Below are 14,358 nucleotides of genomic sequence, written 5' to 3'. Positions count from 1 at the left end.
CCCCCCCCCAGCCCTGTGCCCACCACTGGCTCCCCTGCAGCCCTGTGCCCACCACTGCCCCCCACCCAGCCTGTGCCCAACAATTGTTCCCCCCCAGCCCTGTGCCCACCACTGGCTCCCCCACAGTCCTGTGCCCAACACTGGCTCCCCCACAGTCCTGTGCCCAACACTGGCTCACTCCCCCCAAACCCTGTGCCCACCACTGGCTCAGGCCGTCTGCGCGGCCCTGGTGCCTGGCACTGGCTCACCCGCCCACCCAGCCCTGTGTCCAGTGTTGACTCAGCCCCCCCACCCCACATAGCCTTGGTAACCAGGGCTGCTTCAGTCCCCCCATGGCACGGCCCTGGGGCCCAGCGCTGGCTCAGTTCACCCCACATGGCACAGCCCCAGTGCCTGGTGCTGGCTCAGTCCCCCCGCCCCATGGCATGACCCCGGTGCCTGGCACTGCCTCAGTGCCCCCCCATGGCACGGCCCCAGTGCCCGGCGCTGGCTCAGTGCACCCCCCCTGCATGGCCCCCGCCCCCTGCATGGCCCCAGTGCCTGGCGCTGGCTCAGTGCCCCCCCCATAGCACAGCCCTGATGCCTGGTGCTATCTCTGCCAGAGGCCCAGCTGAGGGCAAACCAGCACATGCATCCTGTCAGGGTCTGACAGCCTCAGCGCCTCCCCCCAGTCTCAGTGCCCCAGGGTCAGGGTCTGGGGCAAATCGCTCAGGCCCCCAGAGCCCTCCAGGGAGCTGAGATAGCTCAGCTGCCAGCCCTGCCCTGGCCCTCCATCACGCAAAGCTCCCCCCATACCCACACCTCCAGACCTGGGACTGGGGGGCACGGGGGAGGGGACAGCTGAAGTATACAAGGCAAAGAGTGACAGACAGGCCTGTGTCACACACACACACACACACACACACACACACACACACACACACACACACACACACACACACACACACACACACACACTAACCCAGGCTCCCTTGCAGTCCTGATCCTTGCTTTTCTTGTTGGCTTCACCCTGTGCCTCATTAGGCCCCTCATCCAGCCGCTCCCCCCACTTCAGCCTCCCCAATCCCCCAGCTCCCCAGCATGAAACACTGGTGCCAGCCTCATTGGGAGAGCACCCCCTCCCCCCAACTGTGGGATTGGATCCTGGCCTGCCCCAGTCACCAGCCCCAGCTAATAGGGGACATAGTTGATGGGCTGGAGCAATGCCCCCTCCTACAGCAAGGGACTCAGGCTCTCTGCAGACTCAGGCAGCATTGCTGTGTCCAAAGCATGTCTCTTGTTTCCAGCAAGAGCTGTGATCCACTTGCCTCCCGGAGCTGGGGCTCCCTGGGCACAGACCGGCCAGGGAGGCAGAGCTGGGCCCCAGAGGTTCTGGCTCAGGGGCTCAGACCCCCCACTCCCCAGGGATGAGCATGGCATAAATACACCCAGCCAGTGACAATACCATGCCCTGCCTCTCTGCCGTCTGCCCAATGAGCTCGGAGCACCTCATGAATAGCCATTAAGCCATGCCCCAGTTACCTTTCCTGGATCCTTGCAGAGAGGTAAACTGAGGCATGGAGGAGGGAATGTGGCTGTAGGGAGGGTCAGAGCCAGGACTCCTGGCCCTCAGCACCTGGCCTCGCTGTGTGTGGCAGCTACAGAGCCACGGGCCCATCGTGCCCAGTGCTGGGGGCTTCAAGACTCTGGTGGAGCACTTAAAGTGGCAATGCAGGAGATGGGGGGATGGGGTGTTTCCCCGTGGGAAAAGCACAAGTCTGGGATTCAGGAGAGCTGGGTTCTATTCCTGGATCCACCGCTGGCCTGCTGGGTGTCCCACTCTCTGCCTCAGTTTCCCCTCTCACCCTTTGGCCATATAGACTATGAGCTCTTGGGACTGTCCATTGCTGGGGGCCTGACATGATGGGGGCCTTGATCCTGGATGGGGTCTGGCATCACCGGGGCCCTGAGCTCAGCTGGACCATAATTTACCTAAAAGTGAGCAGTGAAAAATAACCCATAGGGCACCTGCCCGTAGCAGCACCCAGCTAAACAGTTGTGCGGCCCCCTTCGGCTGTTCTGTGCCATTCAGCTGAAGCCCAAGGCACAGCTGATGCTAAACCCAGACAGGCAAAGCGCACGCTGACTGACGGACAGGTAGAGCAAAGAGTGCCGTTTCTATAGCAACAAAGGCGTTCCCAGGTGGGCTGGCCGACAACGGAGTCTGCAGAGAGCCTGAGCCCATTGATGAGGGGCGGGGAACTGCCTGGGTGTAATCAACACAGTGACTTTGTCTGAATCTGCAGAGAGCCTGAGTCTGTGGCTCCCAGCCAGAGGGGGAGCTGCCTGGATGCTTCCCAATGAGGTGTTAACTCCCCTCTGCTCTGCGTGGAGTAGGAGGGGAGGGTGCAGGGGGCTGAGACACCCCAGATGCTGAGACGTATACGGGGGGGGGGTCCCTGCTGCCACCCATCTCTCTGCCAGCACGCCCAGGTCAGGGGCTCCCATGCTGGCTGGGAAGTGGGGGTCTTGCCTGCTATGGCCCACAGCCATGACCATGTCCTGGTGCACCTGCCCCTGGGCCACTGGTATCCCTGAGAGCTGGATCGGGGCCCTTAGCATCAGGGCTGGAATCCCCCAAGGGCACCCTGGATTTCAGTGAGATATGGGGCCCAGCACTCCCATTCCGGATCCAAGAAGCCGGGAGAACCAGGAATGGGGCAGGCAGGGGGTGAGTGGGCTGAATGAAGTACCCAGGATGGGAACTGTCCCCACCTGCCCCCCACTCCTGCCCCAAGCCTTTATCAGGATGCAACATTGCCCACCCTAGACCGGGGTGATGTGGCAGTGATCACACAGATAGTCAGAGCCAGAGCTGAGGATAAAACCCAGGAGTCCCGGCTTCGAGATCCCCTGCTCTAACCACTAGACACCTCTCCCCTCTGATAGCTGGAAATCCTGACTCCTGGCTGGCACAGAGCCACAGGCTCAGTGCTCCCACATGGCTCTGGAACAGGTCCTGGGTGGACCCTTTTCGAGTGGTTGCCCCCTTGAAGGTCACACGCTCTTGCTGGGGTCAGACCCTGAGCTGCCCCACTTCCTGGCACCGAATCGCAGGGCCCTGAGCACTCCTGGGCCAAGCTGTGAGCTCCCCACCGGGGTTGGACCCTGGAGAAGGTTTCACCCCCAAAGGGAGCTATCATAAGGCTAACTCCCAAATCTGGACCTTAGCGTCCAAAATCTGGGTGCTTGTATGAAACTCCCCCAAGCTTAATTACCAGCTTGGATCTTATCTCGCTGCCACCAGACAGGAATTACGGCGCCTGCCTCGCTCTGGTCCCCCAAACTTTCCCTGGAGGGACCCCAGACCAGAATTGAGTCTTACCGGCAAGGAAATACCCACTTTCCTTCCCTTCCTCTACCCAGCTTTCCTCTCTGGGCTAACTGGATACTGAGCAATCATTTACATCACATAAAGAACATGTCTCCTCTAATCAAAGAGACAAACCAAATAAAGGAAACAGAAAGATTTCATCTCTCTTTCCCCCTCCCACAAATTCCCTGTGCTGCGAGCTTATCCTCCAGAGATTACACACAGAGAATTCCCGTCCTCGTCTCTAGCTACCAGACGAGAAAAAACTAACAACGTCTCTAAAAAGAAAACTTATAACTAAAAAAACAGACCAGAACAAAGACATCAAATCTTCTCTGTATCCAACGATGACAATCAACTACGGCATTGCTTACAAGAAAATCGAAAACAGTCTGATCCTCAAAAAGATACCAATTCGAAACATCGCAAGCTACACCACACTGTACCAATCAGCCCAACATAAGCTATATGTTTTTCTCTACTGTCACTACAAAGTCGGAACAGAAATTAAAGATGAGAAGCTTTTATAGCGAGAGCAGACAGACTCAGACACCAAAAATTCTCCCTGACTTTGAAAAATCCAGTTTCCTGATTGGTCCTCTGGTCAGGTGTTTGGTTCCCTTTGTTAACCCTTTACAGGTAAAAGAAACATTAACCCTTAGCTATCTATTTATGACAGGAGCTAGGCCCCCCGACTTCCTGAGACTGGAGTGACTCCCAGCCGGTGGTGTAAACGGAAGGGTTTATTGGAGTCCAGAACCAGCCTAGAGACCAGAAAAGTTACAGCAACTTTGTTCTCATTTCCAGGCAAACCAGGTCACCTGGTCACCTGTCTTAGCGCTTTGTTCTCTCACTGGCTTCCTGCAGAGCAGGGGCGGCCAGCCCGGGGTGTTAGATGTGAGGCACCAGATGTCCGGTCCATTGGCTTCTGGGTTCGTCACGGGCATGGGGCCCCTGGCAGCCAGACATTGATCACACCTGGATTGTTGCAAAGAATAACCCTTCCTTGGGCCACCACCTAGTTAACCAAACAGCACAAAGGGGAAACTGAGGCACACACCATAGTCATAGAAAATATTAAGAACAATTTCCACTTTGTCATACCATCCCCCCACCTCTAACCACTAGACCCCACTCCCCTCCCAGAGCTGAGAATAGCACTGTCATGTCCTGGCTCCCAGCCCCTCCCAGCTCTAACCACTAGTCCATAATCCCCTAACTCCAGTCTTTACAACCGTCTTACGCTAGGTGCAATTACATTCCCTCAGTGCCAATGTTCAGGGGGCCCTCTCTGGCTGGCAGGGGTACCCGGCCCCCCATTTCCATTCTTTGGGAGCCCAGCCCTGTGAAGAAGGGGGGGATATCCTGGTTTTTTCCTTGGTTTTCCAGTGGTTTGCATGCAGAGGGAGCAGGACTCAGTGTCCCCAGGTGTTACTGGTTTAACGAAGGGAGGGGAGAGGGAGTTTGTTGTTACAGGGGACCGGAGAGGGAACTTGGGACCCCGACTGATGGCCTGGAGGATGGAGACCCAGCAAATGGTGACCTGGCAACCTGGTGACTCGGTAGCCCAGCCTTTGGGGGTGGAGGCCCTGGGGGTCCAGAGCGCGTGGACTCTCTGAGGTGGCCCATGGCGAGAGACAGACCTGTCAAGGCTCAGAGAGGTGCGGCTCCAGGAGGTGGAGGGACCTGACCCCAGGAGAGAGTGAACCCCCGAGAAAGGCTGTTGCACTGAAAGGGGCACCCCCCACGGACAACACGGGGCCAAGGGCTGTCTCACTGAAAGGGTCACCCCCCACATGGACCGCACGGGGCCACGAGTGGGCATGATCTTTGACTCCGTGTCAAGCCACCCCTTTGGAGTCAGGAGGTGTCGCACGGCAAACGCAAACCAACCCCGAGTGGTTTGATGCCAGGTGTGGGATTTTTCCACCGAAACCATCACGCGAGCCCCACAGGCCGATGAGCTGGAGGGAAAGTTTGAAATGGCTCCGAGGTTCGTCCCGGTCCGGGATGTGAGGTGAGGGGATGCCCAGCAGGGACCCCCATCCCAGGGCTGGATCGAGGCTCCATGGGGCTGGGCGGAGCATTTAGTGAATAGCCAAGGCCTCTGCATCCCCCCCATAACCCCTGTGCACCCCCCCACACACACTCAGCCGTACCCCCCACCCCCGCTGCAGCTCCCGTCTCCTCCCTGCCTGCACTAGGCCGTGCAGCTCCATGCACACGCTTGGCCCTACCTGGGGGCGGCTGCGCAGCCCACCAGTGCCCGGCTCATGGCAGGGCAGGAGCACGGCTTCCCCTGGCCTCGTTAGCCAGAATGTCCATTAATTAAGGGAGGAGGCCCTGGGCTGACCAAAGGCTTAGACAAGCTCTGTTGCGGCGGGCAGAGGGAGGCAAACGGGGCAGCCGCTGTCACGTAGCAACCTTGGGATGGGTCAAGTTTTCTCTGGCCTCTGCGGGAAGAGCCCTTAAAGCCTGGCCACGGGAGGGCTTGGCTTTGCCTTCACTGGGCCGTTTTAGGGCCCTCGTTATGGGAGGGAAACTGAGGCAGGCAGCGTTCAGCCACCAGGGGGTGCTGGGGCCCCTTCTGCAGGCCCATCTATCCCGGCCTCCCAGCTGGACCCTTCAAAGGTAGCTGCAAGGTCCCTGCCCCCCAAGCGGGGAGGGAGGGAGGGAATAACTGGCTCCACCCACCTACCCCTGCATCCCCTGCTGCACATCCCAGCTCCTGGCATCCCTCAACCCCCACCCCAGGGTTGGTGGGGGCTGTTTTCGTGCTACTGTAAGGCCTCCAGATGCTCCTGGGATATGCCCCCCCCCGATTGTGTTTCCATGGCAATGGAGAATAAACTGCTGCATCAGAGAAAGAGGGATTTGCCCCCAGGCCATCGGGGTGGGGGCAGGGACTGTCCTGGGCACATGTCACTGGGAAACCAAGGCCCCGGGGCCTTTCCCCTCTAGGGGACGCTGGCCCTGATCCTGCCCCTGGGTAGGGGGCTGGCTGGTCCGGGGGTGGGGAATGGGACACTAGGCCTTTACACGCTAGGGTATGGGGGGGGTCACCTTGACAATGAACTGGGCCTGCGACAGTCACTGGGGGAGAGTGTCCCACTCTAGGGGTGCAGGGGGATGCAACACGTCCTGTTTCATGTGGCTGACGTGACTGATCTGTCACATCAGGTGGGGATGACACTGGAGCTTGGCCAGGCAGCCTGGGGAGGGAGGGTCATGGGGGAGCCCCGGGCTGGGCTAGCAGGGGCTGCGGGTCGGGAGTGAGGGGCGCCAGCAGAGCTGGGGGTGGGAGCCCAGGGCTGGGCTAGCAGGGGGCTGCGGGTCGGGAGTGAGCGGCACCGGCATGGCTGGTGGGGAGCCCAGGGCTGGGCTAGCAGGGGGCTGCGGGTCAGGAGTGAGGGGCAAGAGCAGGACTGGCGGGGAGCCCAGGGCTGGGCTAGCAGGGGCTGCGGGTTGGGAGTGAGGGGCACCAGCAGAGCTGGGGGTGGGAACCCAGGGCTGGGCTAGCAGGGGCTGCGGGTCGGGAGTGAGGGGCCCTGGCAGAGCTCTGGGGGAGCCCAGGGCTGGGCTAGCAGGGGCTGCGGGTCGGGAGTGAGGGGCAAGAGCAGGGCTGGTGGGGAGCCCAGGGCTGGGCTAGCAGGGGGCTGCGGGTCGGGAGTGAGGGGCANTGGCTCGGGCAGCGCTGGTAGGTTGTTATCCCCTCTGCAGTCTGGCTCGGGCAGCGCTGGTAGGTTGTTATCCCCTCTGCAGTCTGGCTCGGGCAGCGCTGGTAGGTTGTTATCCCCTCTGCAGTCTGGCTCGGGCAGCGCTGGTAGGTTGTTATCCCCTCTGCAGTCTGGCTCGGGCAGCGCTGGTAGGTTGTTATCCCCTCTGCAGTCTGGCTCGGGCAGCGCTGGTAGGTTGTTATCCCCTCTGCAGTCTGGCTCGGGCAGCGCTGGTAGGTTGTTATCCCCTCTGCAGTCTGGCTCGGGCAGCGCTGGTAGGTTGTTATCCCCTCTGCAGTCTGGCTCGGGCAGCGCTGGTAGGTTGTTATCCCCTCTGCAGTCTGGCTCGGGCAGCGCTGGTAGGTTGTTATCCCCTCTGCAGTCTGGCTCGGGCAGCGCTGGTAGGTTGTTATCCCCTCTGCAGTCTGGCTCGGGCAGCGCTGGTAGGTTGTTATCCCCTCTGCAGTCTGGCTCGGGCAGCGCTGGTAGGTTGTTATCCCCTCTGCAGTCTGGCTCGGGCAGCGCTGGTAGGTTGTTATCCCCTCTGCAGTCTGGCTCGGGCAGCGCTGGTAGGTTGTTATCCCCTCTGCAGTCTGGCTCGGGCAGCGCTGGTAGGTTGTTATCCCCTCTGCAGTCTGGCTCGGGCAGCGCTGGTAGGTTGTTATCCCCTCTGCAGTCTGGCTCGGGCAGCGCTGGTAGGTTGTTATCCCCTCTGCAGTCTGGCTCGGGCAGCGCTGGTAGGTTGTTATCCCCTCTGCAGTCTGGCTCGGGCAGCGCTGGTAGGTTGTTATCCCCTCTGCAGTCTGGCTCGGGCAGCGCTGGTAGGTTGTTATCCCCTCTGCAGTCTGGCTCGGGCAGCGCTGGTAGGTTGTTATCCCCTCTGCAGTCTGGCTCGGGCAGCGCTGGTAGGTTGTTATCCCCTCTGCAGTCTGGCTCGGGCAGCGCTGGTAGGTTGTTATCCCCTCTGCAGTCTGGCTCGGGCAGCGCTGGTAGGTTGTTATCCCCTCTGCAGTCTGGCTCGGGCAGCGCTGGTAGGTTGTTATCCCCTCTGCAGTCTGGCTCGGGCAGCGCTGGTAGGTTGTTATCCCCTCTGCAGTCTGGCTCGGGCAGCGCTGGTAGGTTGTTATCCCCTCTGCAGTCTGGCTCGGGCAGCGCTGGTAGGTTGTTATCCCCTCTGCAGTCTGGCTCGGGCAGCGCTGGTAGGTTGTTATCCCCTCTGCAGTCTGGCTCGGGCAGCGCTGGTAGGTTGTTATCCCCTCTGCAGTCTGGCTCGGGCAGCGCTGGTAGGTTGTTATCCCCTCTGCAGTCTGGCTCGGGCAGCGCTGGTAGGTTGTTATCCCCTCTGCAGTCTGGCTCGGGCAGCGCTGGTAGGTTGTTATCCCCTCTGCAGTCTGGCTCGGGCAGCGCTGGTAGGTTGTTATCCCCTCTGCAGTCTGGCTCGGGCAGCGCTGGTAGGTTGTTATCCCCTCTGCAGTCTGGCTCGGGCAGCGCTGGTAGGTTGTTATCCCCTCTGCAGTCTGGCTCGGGCAGCGCTGGTAGGTTGTTATCCCCTCTGCAGTCTGGCTCGGGCAGCGCTGGTAGGTTGTTATCCCCTCTGCAGTCTGGCTCGGGCAGCGCTGGTAGGTTGTTATCCCCTCTGCAGTCTGGCTCGGGCAGCGCTGGTAGGTTGTTATCCCCTCTGCAGTCTGGCTCGGGCAGCGCTGGTAGGTTGTTATCCCCTCTGCAGTCTGGCTCGGGCAGCGCTGGTAGGTTGTTATCCCCTCTGCAGTCTGGCTCGGGCAGCGCTGGTAGGTTGTTATCCCCTCTGCAGTCTGGCTCGGGCAGCGCTGGTAGGTTGTTATCCCCTCTGCAGTCTGGCTCGGGCAGCGCTGGTAGGTTGTTATCCCCTCTGCAGTCTGGCTCGGGCAGCGCTGGTAGGTTGTTATCCCCTCTGCAGTCTGGCTCGGGCAGCGCTGGTAGGTTGTTATCCCCTCTGCAGTCTGGCTCGGGCAGCGCTGGTAGGTTGTTATCCCCTCTGCAGTCTGGCTCGGGCAGCGCTGGTAGGTTGTTATCCCCTCTGCAGTCTGGCTCGGGCAGCGCTGGTAGGTTGTTATCCCCTCTGCAGTCTGGCTCGGGCAGCGCTGGTAGGTTGTTATCCCCTCTGCAGTCTGGCTCGGGCAGCGCTGGTAGGTTGTTATCCCCTCTGCAGTCTGGCTCGGGCAGCGCTGGTAGGTTGTTATCCCCTCTGCAGTCTGGCTCGGGCAGCGCTGGTAGGTTGTTATCCCCTCTGCAGTCTGGCTCGGGCAGCGCTGGTAGGTTGTTATCCCCTCTGCAGTCTGGCTCGGGCAGCGCTGGTAGGTTGTTATCCCCTCTGCAGTCTGGCTCGGGCAGCGCTGGTAGGTTGTTATCCCCTCTGCAGTCTGGCTCGGGCAGCGCTGGTAGGTTGTTATCCCCTCTGCAGTCTGGCTCGGGCAGCGCTGGTAGGTTGTTATCCCCTCTGCAGTCTGGCTCGGGCAGCGCTGGTAGGTTGTTATCCCCTCTGCAGTCTGGCTCGGGCAGCGCTGGTAGGTTGTTATCCCCTCAGTCTGGCTCCAGCAGGGCTGGTAGGTTGTTCCACCTCCCAATCCCCCCCATTTTCTCTCCTTCCCCCCTAAACTCCTGTTTCACTCCCTCCAAAATCTGCATATTATCCCCAAATTCATTTCCCCTCCCAAAACACATGCCCATAATGACCCCTCCCCATTCGCCCCCTCTCCTGCCCCACATCCCCCCTCCCTGGCACTGGGCTGCACCTGCCTGAGGGTGGGGGGAGGGAGCGTTCCCTCGGCAGGTCTCCAGCAGGGCGTGGGGGGTGGCACTTACTCGTAGGGCCGAGCCGCCCCAGCGTGGCCCCCTGCGCGGAGGGAGCGAGCTAGCTGCCTCTCCAGGCCTCGGGTGAGCAGCGTGGAGAAATCCTGCTCTTCTGGGGGGTCCCTGACCCGCTGGGGCCCCCCCAGGGAGAGCAGTGCCAGGTGGGGGGGAGGGAGAAAATGGGGGGGGGGGAGAAACAACAGAGAGATGGAAACAATGTTAGGTCTTTGCTCCTCGCTCACCATGGGGGGGGTCTTTGGGGTTCACACCGGGGGGATCAGGGGGCCACTGGCATCCACACTGGGGCATGGGGATTCACACCCAGGGCGGATCAGGAGGTCATTGGGGTTCAAACTGGGGGCATTGGGGGTCTCACAGGGGGAGCCCTCACAGGGGGACTGAGGCTGCTATAGGGTGAGAAAGGGGTTTGGGGCTCATCTCTGGGGGGCAGCCTGAGATGGAGAATGGTGGGGGGGGAGGTGTCGGGAGAGAAGGAACCCAGGATGCAGGATCAGGGTCTATGCTTCCTCCCCCGCAGCCCCCACTGGGCCACACTCCCCCTGCACGTCCCAGGCAGACCCCCCCCAGTTTGCCCCCCCCAGACTAGGGTCATGTGAGAGCCACCCCCACCCTAGAGCCAGCTGCCTGGGTGCCGGGGGCCAGACGCCTGGTGAAACATTCCCACCCGATGACCCCCCCCCCGCTTCCAGCATGACTGGGGGGCAGGTGGGGGTGCTGAGGTGTCACAGGGGAGGGGCTATGGGTGGGGGTGTCAAGGGGAAGGGGATGGGGGGGTTATGAAGTTCCCAGCCCCACATGCTGGGGGTTAAGGCCACACTGTCCTGGCCCCACTGCCCCTCCCCATCCTGATCTCACCCCGAGGGGAATGGCCCCTGGACCCCCCCAACACCTGTTCCGAGAACCTGCCCATGTTCCCCGCAACCCCTCCACATCTGTCCCTAGAACCTGCCCCCCCGGCTCGCCGCCAGCTCAGAGTCCCAGGTGGGGGAGGGGATCACAGTAGGGCCACATGACCCTCACACCTGGCAGCCCTTCAACCCCACCCACAGCCCCCAGCACCCCCGCTCCACCCTGAATTTTCCTGGGGTTTGCGGGGGGAGGGGGCTGAGCAGAGAGACCCCGGCCGCAGAGGATGCAGCCACTGCCCTGCGGTGGGAGGGGAATGGGCTGCCTGGCGGCTCCCCAGAGCTGGGTGCATCCCTGCCCCTCACCTGGGCTACGCTGAACTTCTCCAGGGGGCTCTCGACGCAGGGCAGCCCCACGCCGGGGACGCTGGCCAGGCTCTCGGCTGGCGCCGGCTTCTGGGCCGCGGGCGCCTTGCTCTGAAAGTTATTGACCACGCAGGTGACCTGGGGACGGGAGCCAAAGTGAGGGACGGTCCGGCCCCCTGAGGAGCCCCTCCCTCGGCGTGGTGCCCCCCAGCTGACGTGAGTGTGATGGGGGGGTTGGGGTATGGCTGAGAGGCCTCCCGGGTGGGGGGTTGTGCGCTGGGAATTGTGGGGATTTGGGGGTGAGGTGGGGTGTCCTGGGGGCTAGGGATGGGGGGCAGGTCGGTGCTGTGTGGCAGGAGGTGGGGGACTGCGACAGGGCTCAAGGGCCAGGTGGGGGGCTGTGGTGAGCTGTGGGGGGTAGGTGCTTGGGGCACTCAGGGGAGGTGGGGGTCTGCAGGGGATTTGGGGGGCCAGTTGAGCAGTTGGGAGGGCTGCGGAGAGCCGTGGGGATTGGGGACGCTCAGGGGAGGTGGGGGTGCGGCAGGAGGGCTGTGGAAAGCCATGAGGGGTGGGTGACATGTGGCAGGGGGTGCTCAGGGGAGTTGGGGGGCTGTGGGGAGCTTGGAAGGGCTGTGGGGGCTGTGGGGCATGGGGCCATGTGGCAGGGACGCTCAGGGGAGTTGGGGGTGCAGCAGGGGGGCTGTGGAGAGCTGTAGGGATGGGTGTAGTGGGGGGTGCGGACTCTTAGGGGAAGTGGGGGACTGTGGGGAGCTCGGGGGGCTGTGGAGAGCTGTGGGGCCTGGGGGTGCTCAGGGGAGGTGGGAGGGCCATGGGGAGCTTGAGGGGGCAGGTAGGGGGCTGTGGAGAGCCACGGGGGCTGGGTGCCATGTGGCAGGGGGTGCTGAGGTTGCTTGTGGATCTCAGAGCCTCCTTGGGGGCCCCCTCAGACCTGGCTCGGGCGCAGAGTCTGGAATCTGGGCTGGGGTTAGCAGGGACTGGGGGCTGGAGGGCAGGGCACAGGTTCGGCGGGGGCTGGTGGAGTGGGGGGGGCTGGAGGGCAGGGTTGCGGAGTTCAGGGCTGGCGGAGTGCGGTGGTGGCTGGAGGGCAGGGCTTTGGAGGTTCGGGGGGCTGGGTGGAGTGGAGGGGGGCTGGAGGGCAAGACAGGGGGTTCAGGGGGTGGTGGTAGTGGAAGGGGGCTGGAGGGCAAGACTGGGGTTCAGGGGGGCTGGTGGGAGTGGACAGAGGGGCCGGAGGGCAGGGCTGGGAGATCGGGCGTCGTGTATCGATCGGGGCAAATATCTTTTCTATCGACTACGGCACTTAGAGCTACCTAGGGAGTAGATGCCTTAATCACGAGTGACTGATCGTAACGTTATTGTCTGCCTTGATACTGTTTTGGTTTCAGTCAGCGTGGAGTTGATGTTTCCAGTCAAACTAGTTTTATCGCGTCAATTAACTTTCTGGAGATAATTATAAGCTTGCAGCCAGTGTCCGCCGATTGCAGCTCGTGGCTGTCTTTGTCGGGTGCTTTCTTCTTAATGTAACGTTCCTTAACCTGAACTCGCTGCACTATCGGGCGCAGTGTCCATTGCTGGTAATCTGCAGATCTTTTTCTAAATTAAGTTAGGAGTGGATTGTTGTGACGATAGTTGTGGATCTGAGCAGATGGTGGCCTGGAATTATTCAGTCCAAAGTTATCAGAAGCTTATTTCAGAAGCTGACTTCAGAAGGAGATAAAAAAATCATAGGGGAGCTGTTAGACTAAGCACTGGTAAGCACACCCATCGTCAGAGAGCATTGGCGGTGTGATTAAGAAAAAGAAAATGCCTAAAGGGTGGAAGTGGATCGAGGGATTGTAGCAAGGGAGGTTAAACCTATGAGGCTCGCGTGTGTGGTTATGTTGTAGAGCTGAATCTCGATCGAGGAGTATCAACTCTAAATGTACGTTACACATAAGGAATTTGGAGGGGCTGGATTTGGGGGGCGCAGGAGTCGGGCAGGGCGGGTTCAGGGGTGGCGGGTGGAAGGGGGCTGGAGGAAGGACTGGGGGTTCAGGGAGCGGTGTGTGTGTTTAGTCAAAGTAGGAGGGGGGCTGGAGAAGCAGGGCTGGGGTTTCGGGGGGTGTGGAGTGGAAGGAGGCTGGGATTTGGGCGGCTGGAGGGCAGGGCTTGGGGTTCAGGGGGCTGGATTTGGGGGGGCTGGGGGCAGGGCTGGGGGTTCGAGGGTGCAGAGTGGAGGGGGGCTGGAAGGCAGGCTGGGTTTGGAGGGGCTGGTGGAGTGGAAGGAGGCTGGGATTTGGGGGGGCTGTGAGGGCAGGGCTGGGGTTTGGGAGGGCTGGTGGAGTGGAAGGAGGCTGGGATTTGGGGGGGCTGGAGGCGAGGCTGAGGGTTCAGGGGGCTGGATTTGGGGGAGCTGGAGGGCAGGGCTGGGGTTTGGGGGCTGGTGGAGGAGTGGAGGGGGGCTGGGGTTTGGGGTCGGAGGTTTGGGGGGCCAGCAGGGAGGTCATGTAGCTCATCTGTGCAAAGGGAACAGGGAGCAGCGGGCTGCGGTGCCCGCCCCCCCATGTCAAGCCAGCAGCCTGAATGCAACTGTTCCATGTTAGCCAACTCCCCCACCCCCTAGCCAGACACGGACAGCAGCCCCCCACTCCCACCCGGACATGGATGGGGCTTGGGGCAGAGTCAGCTGGAGGGGCTCATGCCCCCCCATCTCTGCCGGAGCCCCTCAGTCCCTCCCCGCAGCCCCTTTGCCCTCTGCCCTCCCCCCCATCCCTGCCCCTCCCCACTCCCCCCTTCATGGGAACTGAGGCGGTGTTGGGGGAAAAGCACAGTCCGGCCCCCCCTTTAGGAGCTGGGAGCTCCCAGCCAGCCCCTCCCACCTTTCCCCCTCACTCCCCCGCATCAGCTCCGTCCACTCCAGTTGGCTAATCCCCCACCCCTAGCGGCTGCACCTCTGCTCGGCTGGGGCGGGGGGGCAGGGAGGGCTGCCGGGGGGGAAGGGGCTAGAAGGGGCAGGGAACCCCGACTCCCCCTGCACAAGGAGGCGCTCACTCCTCCCCCCTCGCCCAAGGATGCCCCAGCACCTGGAGCAGAGGGCCAGTTTGGGATCCAGTGGGTCCCGAGGGTAACTGGGCGCCCCCTGGAGGTGGACAGGTATTGGGGAGGGGAAGACTAATGGGGGGCTCTTGGGAGCGGATCCTGCATCCTGGGCACGATTCTCAGTATGGTG

At 61.7% G+C, this 14,358-nt stretch overlaps 1 protein-coding gene across 1 annotated transcript in view; it reads right to left on the bottom strand.

Annotated features, from left to right (window-relative positions):
* Nucleotides 1-9,848: 9,848 nt before the first annotated feature.
* Nucleotides 9,849-14,358, bottom strand: part of PLPPR2 (phospholipid phosphatase related 2) — a 10,431-nt gene continuing 5,921 nt past the window's right edge. Inside the window, exons 3-4 of the mRNA XM_032790524.2 lie at nucleotides 11,130-11,267; nucleotides 9,849-10,028 (exon numbers count right to left, since the gene is read on the bottom strand). Coding sequence (XP_032646415.1) covers nucleotides 9,906-10,028; nucleotides 11,130-11,267 — 261 coding nt within the window. The 3' untranslated portion in view covers nucleotides 9,849-9,905. The remainder of the gene's footprint in view (nucleotides 10,029-11,129; nucleotides 11,268-14,358) is intronic.

The sequence above is a fragment of the Chelonoidis abingdonii genome, chromosome 26 (assembly GCF_003597395.2).
Source record: "Chelonoidis abingdonii isolate Lonesome George chromosome 26, CheloAbing_2.0, whole genome shotgun sequence".
NCBI classification, from domain to species: domain Eukaryota; kingdom Metazoa; phylum Chordata; order Testudines; family Testudinidae; genus Chelonoidis; species Chelonoidis abingdonii.
The sequence above is the reverse complement of the archived record's forward strand: the minus strand, read 5'-3'. Positions and strand labels throughout refer to the sequence as shown.